The sequence below is a fragment of the Ovis aries genome, chromosome 15, assembly GCF_016772045.2.
Source record: "Ovis aries strain OAR_USU_Benz2616 breed Rambouillet chromosome 15, ARS-UI_Ramb_v3.0, whole genome shotgun sequence".
NCBI lineage: Eukaryota > Metazoa > Chordata > Mammalia > Artiodactyla > Bovidae > Ovis > Ovis aries.
Window position 1 is genome coordinate 21,821,826 of NC_056068.1, and position 19,042 is coordinate 21,840,867.

A 19,042-nucleotide genomic window follows, 5' to 3' on the forward strand; every position below is an offset into this window, starting at 1 on the left:
GTCTCTAGGTATTTTCTGATTTCCTCTTTGATTTCTCCAGTGTTTATTAGCATATTGTTTAGCCTTCACGTGCTTATGTTTTTAACAGTTTTTTTCTTGTAATTGATTTCTAATTTCACAGCGTTGTGGTTGGAAGAGATAATTGACATGATTTCAACTTTCCTGAATTTACTGAGGCTCGTTTTGTGGCCCACAATGTGATCAACCCTGGAGAATATTCTGTGTGCACTTGAGAAGAATGTGTATTCAGCTGCTTTCGGATGGAATGCTCTATAAATATCAAGTAAGTCCATCTGGTCCATTAATGAAAGTGGGTGTTAAAAGTCCCCCACTATTATTGTGTTACTGTTGATTTCTCCTTTTATGGTTGCTATTAGGTTGGTGCAAACGTAATCATGGTTTTGGATTGTGAATTTTAAATAACTAGGCTCAAACACACACTTATTAATCAAAATAGGAACCATTACAATCAACACATTTCTGCCAATGAGAACTGTTTGCTTATTCCTGTAGCATAAAAATCTGTTCTTCAGGATTTAACGAACTCTTAGAAAACATTTTCTGCATCCTGTTGGTTGTAGAAGCATTTTGCCTGCAAAAAGTTGTCAAGATGCTTGAACAAGTGGTAGCCAGTTGGTGAGAGGTCAGGTGAATATGGAGGATGAAGCAAAACTTTGAAGCCCAATTCGTTCAGTTTTTGAAGTGATGGTTGTGTGACCTGTGGTCAGGCACTGTCATGGAGAAGAACTGGCCCTTTCTATTGACAACTGGAGGCTGGAGATGTTGCAGTTTTTGGTGTATCTCATTGACCTGCTGAGCATACTTCTCAGATGTAATGGCTTCCTTGGGATTCAGAAAGTTGTAGTGGATCAGACAGAAAGCAGACCCCCATGACCTTGTGACCATGACCTTTTTTGGTGCAAGTTTGTCTTGGGGAAGTGCTTGGGAGCTTCTTCTCAGTCCAGCCACTGAGCTGGTCATCACCAGTTGTCATATACGATAGACTTTTTGTCACAATTCAATCGAGAAATGATTTGCAGTTGTTGCATAGAATAAAAGAAGATGACACTTCACAACAACAGTTTTTTTGGACTTCCAGTCAGTTCATGAGGCACCCACTTATCAAGCTTTTTCACCCTTTTCAATTTGCTTCAAAAGCCGAACGACCATAGAATGGTTGACCCTGAGTTCCTCGGCAACTTCTCGTGTAGTTGTAAGAACATTAGCTTCAATAATGGCTCTCAACTGTCATTATCAACTTCTGATTGGTAAAGGCCAGCCACTAAGCTCCTCATCTTTAAGGCTCTCATCTCCTTTGCAAAAGTTCTGGAACCACCACAGCATTGTATGTTCATTAGCAGTTCCTGGGCTAAATGTGTTGCTGATGTTGCAAGTTGTCTCTGCTTCTTTACGACACATTTTGAACTCAAGAAAATCACCCAAATTTGCTTTTTGTCTAACAGTATACCCATAGTCTAAAATAAATAAAAAATAAACAGCAAGTATTAAGTTATTAGCAAAAAAAAAAGCAAGAAATGTGCATTAAAATGTCTAACTTAACCACATTTATTTATAATGTATTCCAATATCAAATGGCAAATTTCAACAATGCAAAAATCACAGTTACTTTTGCACCAACCTAAACAGTATTAATTTTTGCCTTTAAATTGAGGTGTTCCTATGTTGTGCATATATAGTTAAAACTGTTATAGCTGCTTCTTCTTGGATTGATCCTTTGATCACTATGTAGGGTCCTTCTTTGTCTTTTGTACTAGATCTTTATTTTAAAGTCTATTTTGTCTGCTATGATGTTGCTGCTCCAGCTTCTTGTTGATTTCCATTTGAATGGAATGCATTTTTCCATCCCCTCACTTTCAGTTCTGTCTGTGTCCCTTGATCTGAAGTGGGTGTCTTGTAGACAGCATATATGTGGCCTTGTTTTTGTCATCCATTCAGCCAGTCCACGTCTTTTGGTTGGAGCCTTTTATCTGTTTCAGTTCAGTTCAGCCGCTCAGTCGTGTCCAACTCTTTGAGACCCCATGAACCACCACACTTCAGGCCTCCCTGTCCATCACCAACTCCTGGAGATTACCCAAACTCATGTCCGTTGAGTCAGTGATGCCATCTAACCATCTCATCCTCTGTTGTCCCCTTCTCTTCCCGCCTTAAATCTTTCCAAACATCAGGGTCTTTTCAAATGAGTCAGCTCTTTGTATCAGGTGGCCAAAATATTGGAGTTTCAGATCTCCAGTAGCATATTGGGCACCTACTGACCTGGGGAGTTCATCTTTCAGTGTCCTATCATTTTGCCTTTTCATACTGTTCATGGGGTTCTCAAGGCAAGAATACTGAAGCGGTTTGCCATTCCCTTCTCCAGTGGACCACATTCTGTCAGACCTCTCCACCATGACCCCTCTGTCTTAGGTGGCCCCACACAGCATGGCTTAGTTTCATTGAGTTAGACAAGCTGTGGTCCGTGTGATCAGATTGGCTAGTTGTCTGTGATTGTGGTTCCAGTCTGTCTGCCCTCTGATGCCCTCTCTCAGTGTCTACCGTCTTACTTGGGTGTCTCTTACCTTGGACGAGGGGTATCTCTTCACAGCTGCTCCCACAAAGCACAGCCACCGCTCCTCACCTTGGACGTAGGATAGCTCCTCTTGGCCGCTGCCCCCACACACGGTAGCTCTTAAGGTAATTATCAATATCTATGTTCTTACTGCCACTTTGTTAACTGTTTTGGATTTGTTTTTGTGGGTCTTTTTTCTTCCTTTCTTTTGTTCCCTTCACTTTGATTTGATGATTGACTTTTACTGTTGTGTTTTGATTCTGTGTGTGTGTGTGTGTGTGTGTGTGTGTGTATCTACTGCAGCTTTCAAGTTTGCAGTTACCAGAAGGCTTTGATAGAGCAATCTATATATAAACAATAGTGTTTTAACTTGCTCATTTTTTTTTTTTTAACTTGCTCATCTCTGAATACCAAATGCATTTCCAGTATCCTGCATTTGTGTTCTGCTCTTCTCATAGTTTGATATCGTATTTGTGCGCAGGTGATTTCTTACCTTTACTGTGTGTTTGCCTTTACTGGTGAGCTTTTCCATTTGTAATTTTCTTGTTTCTAGTTGCAGCCTTTTTATTCCCAGAGAAGTTCTTTTAGAATTTGTTGCAAAGCTGTTTTGGTGGTGCTGAATTCTTTGAGTTTTTGCTTGTCTGTAAAGGTTTCGATTTCACCATCCAATCTGACAGCCTTTCTGGCTAGAGTATTCTCGGTTGTTGGTTCTTCCTTTTCATCACTTTAAATATATCCTGCCACTCCCTTCTGGTCTGCAAAGTTTCTGCTGAGAAATCAGCTGATAACCTTATGGGAGTTCCCCTGTGTATTATCTGGTACTCTTCCTTTGTTGCTTTTAATACTTTTTCTTTGTCTATAATGTTTATTAATTTGATCACTATGTGTCTCAGTGTGTTCTTCCTTGGGTTTATCCTGCCTAGGCCTCTCTGCACTTTCTAGACTTGGATAATTGTTTCCTTTCCCATGTTAGGAAAGTTTTCAGTTATTATATTATCTCTTCAAATATTTTCTTAGATATGTTCTCTTTCTCTTCTTCTTCTGTGATCCCTATAATGCAAATGTTGGTGTATTTAATGTCATCCCAGAGGTCTTTTAAACTGTCATTTATTTTCATTTTTTTTTCTTTATTCTATTCCACAGCAGTGATTTCTACCATTCTGTCTTCTAGGTCACTGATTTGTTCTTCTGCCTCAATTATTCTGCTACTGATTCCTTCTAGTGTATTCTTTATTTCAATTAGTATATTGTTCATCTCTGTTTGTCTTCTACGTCTTAGTTAAACATTTCTTGTATCTTCTCAATCTTTGGCTCCATTCTTTCCCCAAGGTCTTGGATCATCTTTCCCATCATTATTCTTAAATCCTTTTTCAGGTAGATTGCCTATCTCCACTTTACTTAGTTGTTTGGGATTGTATCTTGTTCCTTCATCTGGGGCATATCCCTCTACCATCTCACTTTGTCTAACTTTCTGTGATTGTGATTTCCGTTCCACATGCTGCAGGGTTGTAGTTCTTCTAGCTCCTGCTGTCTGTCCTCTGGTGGATGAGACTGTCTCAAGAGGCTTGTGCAGGTTTCCTAGCTGGGGGGACTGGTAACCGCCTACTGGTGGGTGGAGCTGGGGCTTGTCCCTCTGGTGGGAGGGGCCATACCTGCCGGTGTGTTTATTATCAGGCAGCTGTTTGTTCAGGACGACTTTAAGCAGACTGTCTGCTGATGGATGGGGCTGTGTTCCCACCCTGTTGGCTGTCTGGCCTGAGGAGTCCCAGCACTGGAGCCTACAGGTTGTTGGGTGGGGCCAGGTCTTAGTTAGAAAATGGCAGCCTCCTAGAGGGCTCATGCCAATAAGCACTTGTCAGACCCATGCCACCAGTGTCCCTGTCCCTCCAGTGAGCCATAGCTGTCCCCTGCCTCCATAGGAGACCCTCCAACACTAGTAGGTAAGGCTGGCCCAGTCTCTTATGAGGTCCCTGCATTTTCCCCTGGATCCAGATGCCCATAACACCCTGTGTATGCCCTCCAAGAGGGGAGTTTCTGTTTTCTCCAGTCCTGTGGAATTCCTGTGCTCAAATACCACTGGTCTCCAAAGTCAGATTCTCTGGGGGCTCCTCCTCCTGCTGCTAGACCCCTGGGCTGGGCAGTCCAATGTGGGGCTCACAAAGTTCACTTCTGTGGGAGAACTTCTATGGTATAATTATTTTCCAGTTTGTAGGTCGCCCACCTGGTGTCTATGGGATTCAAGTTTATCGTGATTGTGCCCCTCCTGCCATCTCGTTGTGGCTTCTTCTTGTCTTTGGTTGTAGGGTATCTTTTTTGGTAGGTTTCAGCGACTCTTTTTGTCAGGGACTGTTGAGCAGTTAGTTATGACTTTGGTGTTTTCATAAGAAGGGCTGAGCATACGTCCCTCTACTCCACCATCTTGCTGCGTTTCTCCTGCCATTTTTGCTTCAATCCCTCTAATCTCTCAAATTCTATGCCCCCACCACTCCACCAAAATTGCTTTTATCAACTGTCAAATCCAATGGACAGTTGTTATTCTTCACCTTATTTATCAGTAGGTTCTGATCATTCTCTCTTCCTGAAAATATTTTCTTCCCTGTTTCTGAGTCCCAAATCTGCCTCTCAAGACCTGGTCCTTCACCCTTTGGTTTTTACTTGACCTCTTGGATCCTGGGCTTTGCCTATGAGACCTCCTTGGACCTCCTTCAGCTTTAATCTCCTTGAACTTCAACTGTCTGTCTACCTGGACCTGGGCCCACAGACAACCTATACCTTCTAATTCTCTCCCATTTATTACTGCTTTACCTGAACGTCCTGAATCCCCTCTTATCATGAATTCTGAGGCCTTTCTGAAGAGCTAGTCAAGATCTAGTCTATTTGTTTTCTTTACTTAAGATATAGTAAGGCCTGGCCTTATCTCTGACTGAGCTTTGAGCCCAAAAATAATTGATATGAATTTCTAGCTCCACAAAGAACATAGTCAATCTTCCTAACAGTATTAGAAAACTCTGGTTAAGAAATCTGAAGTTTATTGTCAAAAATACTCAACGTCAAACATTTTGTGTTTTCTTCAGTGGATCTATCTGTTTATAGATTCTTTTATTTGGATGATACCAGAATATACTTTGTATTCTGATGCCTAGAAAAGGAGTGCACTCTTTTAGATTTCTCAGGGAACTGGACACAGATAAAATAAATGGATACTAGAGTTAGCCCAGGACTGGAAGTTATTCAATCCCAGATTCCAGTTTTCATCCTTATTAGTCCTAGTACATTTCTTAGGATTAAAGCCACATACCTAGAAGCATCAAGGAATGGTCTGTAGGCCAAGTTGATCCATTCTTCTCTATTGGATGAATATTTTGGCTCCCGGGGTGTTTCTCTCATGGTGTCCAAATCCACTAAATAATGGCATTTACTGATGTCAATCTGTAATGGAGAAAGATGAACTCTCATCAGGAATTGCAAAGATCCTTTCAGGGTAAGAAAGATAAATTGTAACCCTAAGAATTCAGGCAGGGTTTTAGAAGCACAAACATCAAAGTTCTCAGATGTTATCAGTGCTCTCTTCGCTCAGATAAGAGTGCTGGGTGTTAGGGTATTATTTAGGTTCCTGGGGGGAGGGAGGAGACATCAACTCACCCAGCCAAATATATATGTAAGCTCTGGGAGTTTTGACTCCAGTTTGGGCATGAAGTCTCTCTAGCCTCACAAACACTTCTGAAGCTAGCAAGAGTCCACAACCTACTCAAAAAACTTTCTTTTGTGGCTCACTATTGCTCCCTTCCAAACTATCACCTTTTGTTTCAGAGACTGAGAGGCCTGATCAAACAAAAATGTTAGTGTGTGAGAAGCCCCGTCTCTGCTGCCAGAGCCAGTGGGGTTGCCGTATACCTCACAAGTAGTTCAAAGACATCATGCACACTGTTTCCTTCAAACTTCAACAGAACTGACAGAGACACAAGAACTGTCCCTGCAACAAAAGATCAGTAAAGCAGATACAAGAACTGCAAGAGTAGAGATTATGAAATGTATATAGTAACTACTGGCAAAACTAGAGTCATCCAGTTGCTCACAATATGGATACATCATAAGATCACTCATACTCATAGGAAATTATTAATGCATTTAATTTAAAACCCTGTTGGTACTGTGCTTCTCACAAAATTGATTAATCCAACTGAACATGCTACAAAATCTGTAGGATACTTTTGCAGTTAAATGGTTCATCTCGAACTATTCCTCCTCTCATCTCAAAGCAAGGGGAGAAGTTTTTAAGCCTTTTTAATAATAATAATTTTTAAAATGTAGACTTAAAAAAAATTCAATACACACACACCAATGTTCATAGCAACACTATTTAAAATAGCCCAAACATGGAAGCACCTAAGTGTTCATCAACAGATAAAGGGATAAAGAAGATGTTGTATATCATTCAGCCATAAATAAGAATGAAATAGTGCCATTTGCAGCAATATGGATGGACCCAGAGATTATCATAAGTGAAGTAAGTCATAGAAAGATGAACATTATATATCATTTACACGTGGAATCTAAAAAATACTAATGAACTTATTTACAAACCAGAAATAGGCTCACAGACATAGAAAACAAATGTATGGTTTATAAAGGAAGAAGGGTGGCAGAGGGATAAATTAGGAGTATGTGATTAACAGGTACACACTACTATATATAAGATAAACAACAAGGATTTATTGCATAGCATAGGGAACTATATGCAGTATCTTATAATAACCTATAATGTGAAAGATTCTGAAAAGAATGTGTGTGTATGTCTGTGTGTGAATCACCTGTTGTATACCCAAAGTGGAAGTCGCTCAGTCATGTCCGACTCTTTGCGACCCCATGGACTATACAGTCCATAGAATGCTCCAGGCCAGAATACTGGAGTGGGTAGCCAGTCCCTTCTCCAGGGAATTTTCCCAACCCAGGGATCAAATCCAGGTCTCCCTCATTGCAGGCAGATTCTTTACCAGCTGAGTCACCAGGGAAGCCAGTACACCCAAAACTAGTACAATATTGTAAATCAACCACAGTTCAAAAAAATATAATACACAGTTTCTATGATGTTAAATAAAAGCCCAAAGATGGAGAACATCACTGTGACATGATTTATAATAAATATTCTTGGGGGGCCTTTTTCCAAGGTTGCTGACTGACAGCTCCCCAAACCCTGGTAATTTCCTAGGCAATAAGAGCAATGGGAGCATTTTTTGTTAAAATGTTTGGCCTCTTATCTTCAGTTCCTGATATCTCTTCAAAGCAATAATGGTGAGTGGAATGTCTTGTTATTCATAGCTAGCCCCTGTGTACCACAACTGAGCTTAGGTTAATGGGGTGACTTTTGGAAATCCCCTAGAGATGGCAGGGGGTGCTAGTCACCAGATGAACTAACCATGTGAATAGAATGTTTGTCTTTCCAATCACCAGAGGAGGGGCAAAGGGCTGGAGACAGCCAGTGATTTAATTAATCATTCCTGTGTCAGGACACCTCCATAAAACCCTGAAAGCCTAGGTTTAGAAAACTTCCAGGTTGGTGAACGCTTGGAGATTCGGGAAGGGTGCTGAACGTGGAAAGAGCATGAAGACCCGAACTCTTCCCTCATATCTTGCCCTATTCATCTCTTCCATCTGGCTGTTCCCGAATTATATCCTTTTATAGTAAACCAGTTCTCTAGTAAGTAAAATGTTTTTCTGTGGTGATACTCTAGCAAATTAATCAAACCCAAGGAGAGGGTCGTGGGAGACTCTGCTTTACACTGAGTCAATCAGAATTACAAGGAACAACCTGGACTTACAACCAGCAGCTGAAGTCCAAGAAGGGGCTCATGGCCCCAGTCTGTCACCAGCCAGTCAGAAACAGGTACCAGCCTGGGCTTGAGATTGACATCTGAGGTGGCAGGAGAAGGGGGCAGTCTTATAGGACTCAGCCCTCAATCTGTGGAGTCTGATGCTGTCTCTGGGTAGACAGCACAAGAGTTGCATTGAGTTGCAGGATGCCCAGATGGTGTCTGAGAATTGTTGTTACTGTGGGGAATTCCCCCACCCCCAACATTAGAAATCAGTCCCAGAACCCTCTTAATTACTAATGTAGTCAGTTAAAGGAAGGTAAATCTCAAGGGAAGGAAACTACTAATTTTCAGTGTTTTTTTAATATGCAAGTATGTTACACATATCATTTTTGAAATCATTATATAAAGGCCTATAGAGGAATTTTTAATTCCTATTTTATAAGTGAGGAATCCAAGACTCAGAGACAAATTATATAACTTCATTTTTTTCAAGATCTATATTAAGTCCCTACGATATACTAGGCATTAATAAGTTAGTGCTAACGATATAGAAATAAATAACAAATAAACAAGTTCTCACCCTAAAAAGATATACAATCCTCACCAAAATCACAACAAGAGTTTATAGTAGAGCCATGTGTGTGTTTAGTTGTTTCAGTTGTGCCTGACTCTTTGTGACCCCATGGGGCTGTAGCCCACCAGGCTCCTCTGTCCATAGGGATCCTCCAGGCAAGATACTAGAGTGGGTTGCCATGCTTTCGTCCAGGAGATCTTCGCAACCTATGGGTCGAGCCCAGGTCTCCCTAATTGCAGGTGGATCCTGTACCGTCTGAGCCACCAGGGAAGCCCAGTAGAGCCATATTGGGCTCAAGTCAGTGTGACTGCCAGTGTCACACATCAGCTGCCCAAATGGCCAAGTAAGAGGCAAAGTACTCTCAGGAGCTCATCTAAATGTTGCTTAAAAATTAAAACCAAAAAAGCGTTGTCTAAAAATGCCAGGTTTCAGCTAAGATAAAGAGCATTTGAAATACAATTAGATCTATAGCAAATATCATATTTCAACCTTGATGAAGGGTTGAAAGCTTTCCCTTTGGAAGCAGGAATAAGTTGAGGCCACTTGTTATCATTACTCTATTCAACACTTCACTAGAGAGTCTAGTCAGCAGCAAAAGATAAAAGGAAAAAACAAATAGTAGAAGAAATGAAAAGAAAAAAAAAACTCATTTATTCATCACAATGATATGATTGGTAGACATAAAATCCAAAAGAGTCAACAGAAAAATTTTTGGAATTAAGAGAGTTTATCAAACTTTAAACTATTTATAGAATGTAAAATCAACATCATATATTCCTACATAACAGCAGTAAACAACATACTAAATTACACTGAAAAAAATTACATATTTTCAAATTATATTATAAAAATACCATTCACAAGGATTTGAAAACATGTGGCTTGGAATAAATCTAACAAAATATGGGCAAGGCCTCCATAAAAAATTATAGAATTTTATTGACAAGTGTCTATCAACTGATGAATTTATAATGTGGTATATTCATATAATTAAAATAGGTCTAAAATGCAGCGGTATATCACTGTCTTAAAAAGGATACATACTACAACAAAGATGAACCTTAAAAACATTATATTAAGTGAAAGAGACACAAAAGACCATTCTTGTGTAACTCCATTTATAAGAAATGTCCAGAAGAGACAAACACATTAAGACAGAAAGCAGATTAGTGGTTGCTAAGGATTGGGGGAGTTAATGGGTATGGGTATCTTTTTGGCGGCAGGGGTCGGGCAATGAAATGCTCTGAAACACTATGAACATATTGAAAGTCACTGAAAAGGTTCTGGAGAGAGAGAGTGGTAATGATTGCATAACAGTATGGATGTTCTTAATGCAACTAAATTATATACCTAAAAATGATTAAAATGGTAAATTGGATAATAAAAAATAATTGAAATGATGAATTTTATCTCAAAAAATTTTAATAAACATAAAGTAGACCTTTAAGATAAACCTTATTTCTAGGTTAAAGACTCACTATTATAAAGATGTGAATTCTAAATAAATTGATTGAGAGATTAAATGCAATCTCAATAAAAATGCCAATAGACTTTTTTGATGAAACTTTACAAACTGATTCTAAAATATATTTGGGAATGCAAAGGACAAGGACAGTCCAGGCACTCCTGGAAAAGAACGAGGTGGGTACTTGTTATGGTAATTAAGACAACGAGGTATTAGTGCTGGATTAGAACAGACCACCAAATAAAACAGCTTACAGGCACATATGGACCCTGATCTATGATAAAAGTGACACCTTAGAGCAGTGGGAAGAGTATGGTCTCTTCACTAATGCATGCTGGGACAACTGAATATCCATTGGAGGGGAAATGCAATTGGACTTCTGCACACAATGAATAAACAACAAGGACCTACTGTATAGCTTAGAGAACTGTATTCAATATTCCATGATAAACCAGAAATGGAAAAGAGTATTTTTTAAAAAGAATGTATATATGCATATATATAACTGAATCACTTTGCTGTATAGTAGAAATTAACACATTGTAAAATAAACTGTACTTCAGTGAAAAAATACTGATAAAGTAAAAAAATCTACTTCATATGGATTACAGAACTAAATGTGAAAAGCAAAACGCTTGGAAGATAATATGGGAGACTACTGTCAAGATCTAACATATGGCAAAAGCTCTTTTAGACAAGCACAAAAAGTATTAACTATAAAAGAAATGATGGATAAGTTTGATTATATTAAAATTGGGAATATCCATTCATCAAAGATATCAGTAAGGGAGTGAAGCAATGAGTCAAAGAAGGAGAGAAGATATATGCAATATATTCACAATCAAGCACTCATGTCTAGAATATATAAAGAACACCTACCAGGCAATTAGACCAAAAAGGACCATCCAACAGGAAAATGGGCAAACGATTTGAATAGGTACTTCAGAAGAAGATATCAAAGTGGCCAAAACCAAAAAGCATTCAACTGCATTAGTAACCAAGGAAATGCCAATCAAAGTTACATGAAAAATTATAATACCAAGTATTGACCAGAATGTGGAGCGATTCTTATACATTGCTAGCAGGAGATTAAGTTGGTGCAAAATTTTCAGAAAAGAATTTGGCAGAATCTGCTAAAATTGAACATATGCATTTCTTATGATCCAGAAATTCTACTCGTAGGTATTAGAATGAACCATATGGAATCATTAATATGTGACTGATACACACACACACACAAAATGGTAATTTCACATGGTTCAAGCTAATGTATATTCAACAGGAATGCATGCACCAAAAGATAAGTTCAAGAATATTCGAAGCGGCATTATTTACAGCTGGCCCAGATGGGAAACAACCAAAAAATGATCAATAGTAAAATAATAGTGATATAGCCATACAATGAAATCTATACTGTAATAAAAGAGAACAAACTACCCTACACTTGTCAACATGTGATTACAAAGAAAATGTTAAGCAAAAGGATCAAGACATATAAAAATGCAGTATGATTCCATGCATATGAAGTTCAAAAACAGGCAAAACTAATTTAAGTTGTTTAGGAATGCTTACAAAAGCAGTAAATCTAAAGAGAAAAGCAAGAACATTTTTATCGTAAGCAAAAGAGGGAATGGGGTAGTGATCAAAGGAATTACTCGGGGAACTTCTGGGTGCTGATAATGTTCTAGTATTTGACCTGCGTGATGATTACACAGGTATTTGTTCTATTATTATTGTATTATTACTAATTTAATGTACATTTATGTTTTGTGCACATTTAGGCTTACGGGTTATACACAACTTAAGGTTTGAAAAAGTGCATATAAAAACAACTTGGTCATCTCTGGCTTGCAGCAAACTCTGTTCTTCCCCAACCTCTAACTCACAGTACTGTTCTCATTCTCTCTCAGCATTATTTATATGTAAAAAAGACTTCAAGGCTCACATCTGTCTCTACATATGGCTATTCCTCCAGGGGAGAGAAAGCACACTGAGAATTGACGTCAGACCCAATTCCATTCCACATAACTCTCTAAAAATGATCCTTGGCATAAACACTCCAGGAAGCAGCCTTTTTGGTCTGAACACCCACTCTGTAGCTCCCAGGGATTTTAAAAACATGAAACAAGTTTTTAAAAGCTTTGCAAGTGCCATGCCTCTGTAATCAAATAGAACCGGCAAGGGGTAAAGATTCACAGTCTCAAGTCTAGACCTCCTTTGGTGAGGGAGCTCTGAGTTTGACATTTTAGTACCTGAGCTCAGCCTGGCCTTTTCTGGCCAGGCATGCTACAGGTCTGATTATTTAGTTTTGGTGCTGGGCACATGGTCTACCAGAGATGTGGAGAGTAACTAGTTAATTCCCAACTATACCAGTTAGCTTTAGACTTTACTCATGACACCATCCATAAGCAAATTTCATTAAGAGTAGTTTTTAGAAAGATACCAAGGCAAAAACCGTATTAATTGAAATACTAATCCATTAAAAAGAGAAATGTAACCTCTTTTCAACTATTCTGGAAAGCAGCTGATGAATCTTCTTTTTTTCTAGCAATCAGTTACCGAACAACTGCAATACACAAGGACAAAGGTCTCTGGCAAAAAATGATTAGGTATGATCAAGGGTAGTTTCTCTAGCAGAAAAGAAATAAGGCAGTTAAAAAAGGAGCCCAAAATAAAAAGGCAATCTATGGAAAGAGAAAAAAATATCTGCAAACCATCTATCTGGTAAAGGATTAATATCCTCAATGTATAAGGAACTCGTATAACTCAACAGCCAAAAAGCCAAATAAATATGGTTTAAAATGGGCAAAGGACCTGAACAGACACTAGACACACAAATGGCCAACAGGTACATGAAAAGGTGCTCGGTCTCACCAATCATCAGGGAAATGCAAATCAAAACCACAATGAGATGGCAACCTCATACCTGAAAGAATGGCCATCATCAAAAAGAAAAGAGGTAATTACTGGCAAGTATGTGGAGAAGAGAGAAACCCTGCACTGTTAGTAGGAACGGGAACTGGCACAGCCATTAGGGAAAACAGTATGGAGTTTCCTCAAAAAGTCAAAAATAAGACTACCATATGATTTAGCAATCCGACTTTTGGTATGGACCTGAAAGAAATGCAGTCACCAAGGTGAAGCGATACCTGCACCTCTGATGCTCACTGCAACGTTATTCACAATTGCCAGCACATGAAGCCAGCTAAGCATCTGTCGCAAGATGAAATGTGGTATGGATAGCTAGCTTGCTCTCTCTCACTCTACCTCACACACGCGCGTGCCTACACACCAAAAGGAATATTATTCAGCCACAAAAAGAAGGAAATCCCGATATTTGTGACAACATGGATGAACCCTGAGGGCATTATGCTAAGTGAAATAAGTCAGACACAGAAAGAGAAGTATATCCTGTATAGACAAGTATATGACTTCACTCAGGTATAGAATCCAAAAGTCAGACTCACAGAAATAAAGTAGAATGGGGGTTACGAAGGGGCTGGGGGAAATGGAGAGATGTTGGTCAAAGGCACACATTTCAGTTACAGATGACTAAGTTTTACAGATCTAACGTAGAGCATGGGAACCACAGTTAAAACAATACAATGTTGTATACTTGAAATCACCTAAGAGAAGACCTTAAATATTCTCACCACAAAAAAAAAAGGTAACTACATGAAGTGATGCATGTATTAACTTACTGTGGTAATCATTTCACAACATATACAAGCATGAAATCATCATTTTACACCTTAAACTTGGACTTCCCATGTGGCTCTAATGGTAAAGAACCTGCCTGCCTGCAGGAGATGTGAGAGACATGGGTTTGATCCCTGGGTGGGGAAGATCCCCTGGAGGAGGGCATGGAAACCCACTATAGTATTCTTGCCTGGAGCATCCCATGGACAGAGGAGCCTGGTGGGCTACAGTCCATAGGGTTGCAAAGAGCCAGACATGACTGAAGTGACTTAGCACACATACCTTAAACTTACGTAATGTCATTTGTCAATTATATCTCAATAAAGCTGGAAAAAAATTGCATTTAAAAAATTAAAAGAGGAACTAGATTCTGGTCTGGGCTCCATAAAAACTAGCTGGGTGACTCACACTCTTAAGTTTTTTATACTTTAATTTCTTCTGTAAAAAATAAGGATAATACCATTTGGCTCAAAAGCTGTAATGAGGATTAAATGAGATGATTCATTTAAGTAAAACTTGAAAACTATGAAGCACTACTATGCAAATAGCTATAATATTAGGAGGAAGTCTAATTCTGTGAAAAGTGAGAACTTGACTAACATAAAAGAACCTTGGAGCATTAGAGCCCAGTAAGATGAATTTTTCTTGTTTTCAACCTACATTGGTATTTATTGTCAAGTCATGTCCAACATGTAGGACACAACAGTTATAATATTAACTACTCACAGTCCTTGATTAGCAATGAATTGGCAGCATCTGCTAAATGATATCAAAATGAATCTTCTGAGCTCACAGAAATAGAAACCAAATTTATGGTTACCAAAGGGAAGAGGGAGAGGGGAAGACACAAATTAGGAGTTTTGGATTAACAACTATAAATTACTACATATAAAATAGATAAGCAACAAGATTTACTGTATAGCACAGGGAATTATATCTATTATCTTCTAATAACCTACAATGGATTCCTCTAATAACCTACAATGGACTATAATCTGCCAAGTCCTGAATAACTATGCTGTACAACTAAAACTAATGCAATATTATAAATCAACTGTATTTCAATTTTTTAAAAAACTGGAAAAATCAATCTTCTGGGCATCATCAAAGCCTTTATTAAGTACCTATAGTTAGGTGAATACTAAACTAAGCATATAAAATTCCTCTAAGACATGTCTCTGTTATTAAACTTGTAATTGAGGTCAGGAAATAATACTGGCACATATGAAATATAGAAAATATTATAAGTAGAGTTCAGAGACAAAGAAATCACAGGGGGCTTCAGTAGTTGAAAAGCTTTCCAGGACATGGTGGCCAAAGTTAGAACAGAGAATAAAAGGCAGAAAAAAAACAAGGTCTCCAGGGGAAAGAAATGGAATACCTGCTTGTCCCAGAATGTGTGCAAAGAGCAACAGAACTAGAGAGACAAGGTCCAAGGACTGATAACAGAGGACCCAAAGGCAGGCACTCTGGATTTTGTGCATCAGGAATCTACTCTAGGTCTTTTCAGTGAGTGACAGTCATTCAGTCATGTCCGACTCTTTGTGACCCCATGGACTGTAGCCTGCCAGGCTTCTCTGTGCCTAGAATTCTTCAGGCAAGAACACTGGAGTGGGTTGCCATTTCATTCTCCAGTCTTTTAACCAAGGAGTAATACAACTGAAAAATGGGTCTCAGGACGAGAGGTTCATATCGGCTACGCCGGGGAGGGCGGGGGAAGGAAGCACTTGCAAGAGAAGGCTGGAAGCAAAGACTGCAGTCACCATCACAGTACCTAGTTGCGACGGGACCACGCGCTGAAGCTGCATGGCAGGCAGAGGGGTGAAGGGAGCAGAAAGGGTAGATCTCGGGTCTATCTGAAAGGAAATCAGTGACTCCAGGATTTCTAACGCAGTGAGCTGGGGAAAAGGAGGAAATGCAGTGAAGAATCAGTTTCGGTTAAGACTGAGAGAAGATGATAACTTGTGTTTCAACACCTACTGAGGTGGAAAGAAACATGGTGTATTTAAGTACCGAAAAGAAGCTCCATGTGATTAGAATGCTGAGTTAGAGTCTACAGTTCTTACTGCCTGGAATTCTCCCTGCTGTTACCTCAGCAATCCCTACTCACCCTTCAGATTTTAGCTAAAAATGATTTTCGAGAAAGACTTCACTGTCCACTTAAACTAGGGCAGGCCCCTAAATTACATGCTCTCATATCAACCAGTACTTCTCCATTAACACACCATATAATTATAATTTATGAATCAATTGGGGAAAGAGTAAATTCTGTGGAAGTTGGGACTGTGTCTATCTCATTTCATGCATTCCAAAAATCTAGTATAGTGCAAAGTACACAGCAGGTGCCAAATAAATATGTTAATACACGTACACAAGAGCGCATGAATTTTAAAAAGTGAAAGTAAATTGAGGGAGGAAAAGGTGAAAGGGTAGGAAAAGGAAGAGAAGAGCAGAGGGCCCCAGATAAAGCTTGGGAGGATGCCTAAAGTACCGGCAGAAGAAAGTGGAAGGATTAGGGGCTGAAAAGATCCCTTAGAGAGGCTGCTGGAAAAGGATCAAAGAAGTACACAGTTGGGAAACTCGGGGAGAGTGGATTTCAAAAGCCACAGAAAGGCTGCGGAGGAGGCTGAAGATTGAGAAAAAAATAACAATAGGACTGCGTTCAACAATTGTACCAAACAATAAATTTATCACAGCTTAGAATGTCATGGGGGGACAAGGAAAGAACTAACCTCCTTTTCTCAGTGACCTTCCCTGCTGTCTACCCAGTGCCGGAGCCAAGCCCCCACAAGTCCTAAGGCAGGAAGGATGTGAACTTGCATTCACGCATTTATCAGCTGGAAATGACAATGACGCACGGAGCTATAAAAATAGAGATCTCTGGCAAGGGCCAACATGAAGTTCAGGGAGCATCACAGAGAAACCAGCTCCATGTAGAGAACAGATCTTATTTCTCAAATGTCACTGAAAGTTCTCCAGTAAACAAATGCAGGAAAGAATCCTCTAAGAGTTTAAGGGGAGGGAATTCCCTGGTTCAGCGGTCAAGACTCTGAGCTTTCACTGCTGAGGGTCCAGGTTCAATCCCTAGTCAGAGACACAAGGATTCCCACACACCATGTGGTGCAATCAAAAAAAAAAAAGTAAGAGTTTAAGGAAATAATGTGAAAGATCAATCAAAATCGGCTGTCCTATAACCTCCAAGAAAAGTGGGAGGACTGAAGTTGAAAATTTAGACACTTTGCTCAGCTGTTTATTAATTGTGATAAATCTACTAAAATGTCTCCGTAGCTATGAAAATGAGTTCAAGCTCCAGTAAACTGGCTATTAATTTTGAGTAAGGCTAGACACTTCATCACAGCAAGAGTTGACTTGCTTGTATGTTTTATAGAATAAAATAATTAAAGTATGGGAGTTGCCTAGAAAAATTAATTTGAACAATTTTTCTGGGATCCCACTGCTGTGGACGGAACATATAACTCCCTTCAGATCTACAAGGGCGCTCCTGCTCTTAGGATGAAGGTTAGCGAATATGAAGGACACAGAAAATGAACAGAAGAATCGCACATAATAAGAGACCAAAACTCCACATGGATGTTCCTTGCTTATTCTCAATTCATGGCGAAGACGTTAGAGACAATTAAGTCCAGATCTGCAAGCCTGCAGACCTTCCGCTTGTGAAGAACTCCTCTGAGAAGATATCTTCTGACTCCATTTTAGCCATGACATTTCATTATAAAAAAATACAAATATATAAAGAAATCCTATTGTATATAATCCTACTATATTTAGATGTGGATTACGTCAGCAAGGAATCATAAAACGGACAAGTGTTTGAGACAGCTAACTCTCTGAAATGATACCAGCAGAAAAGCAGAATAATGCTTTGAACCCCTTGCACCCAACTATGCATTATTCTTATTTAAATCTATCTAGTACTACCATTCTCGTCAAGAGATGGGACCTCTGAAGACTCTGCTTCTAGCTCCAGCTCTGCAATTTAGGGAAGTTCTTAACCTAGTCTAACCTTTACTATCTCTTAGCCTGCAAACCATTAAAATCCCTCTCAACTCTAACAGCTACTGTAGAGAAAAAATTCCATCGCAATTGTAGATATACTCCATATTGCTGACTCTACGCTTCTCAAACTGCTGGGGCTCAGCATTAGACGTATTTTCATATTGAAAGACCTCCCTGTACTAGAGGTAACAAATACACGGGGTCTGCTTTCCGTACCGCCAAGACATGAGCCATCAAAAAGTCTGTCTCACTACTAGCACTGAACATAGCTGAAGACATATTTGTCAGGACTGGCAAAGGCAAAATAAGATCACTCAGTTCTCTGAATGGGCTGAGCTCAAGGAGCTATTTAGGACTTGCCTGGTGCTGCAGTGGTTAAGACTCTGCACTTCCATGGCAGGAGATTCGGGCTGGATCCCTGGTCGGGGAACTAAGATCCAGGGATTCAAAGCCAAGATATCACCATTGTTATCCTGACACTGTTAAAAATGTAAAGGGTTAGGGAAATTTTGTGTGCTTGAAGAAATTTTAAATTTTTATAGAGCTTCTTCAATTCCAATGGCTTTATCAATAAATATGCAAGTAAACACCCAGAACAATGGTAATGCTGTTCAATGAAGCCCAATCTACATATCCCTTAGCTTTTAATGACACATCTCAATATAAACAAACTTACTATTTTATATGAAATGCATCTTTAGAAAATTGAGAAATCATGGAAATTGTTTAATTCCTTTTGTTTTACAACAGCAAATTCAGGGTTTCTTTTCTAAATTTGATTTTTTTTTTTTTTTGGCTGTGTCTCATGGCTTGTGGGATCTTAAGTCTCAGATCAGGGAGTGAACCCAGGCTCTCGGCAATGAAATTACTGAGGCCTAACCACTGGACAGCCAGAGAATTCCTCATAA

The 19,042-nt window shown here is 39.3% G+C and overlaps 1 protein-coding gene across 2 annotated transcripts in view; it reads right to left on the reverse strand.

Moving 5' to 3' along the window:
- Positions 1 to 19,042, reverse strand: part of ALG9 (ALG9 alpha-1,2-mannosyltransferase) — a 109,321-nt gene that overhangs the window by 22,924 nt on the left and 67,355 nt on the right. For both annotated transcript variants that reach the window (XM_027979190.2, XM_042232919.2), the window contains exon 14: positions 5,865 to 5,995. In XM_027979190.2, coding sequence (XP_027834991.1) covers positions 5,865 to 5,995 — 131 coding nt within the window. The remainder of the gene's footprint in view (positions 1 to 5,864; positions 5,996 to 19,042) is intronic.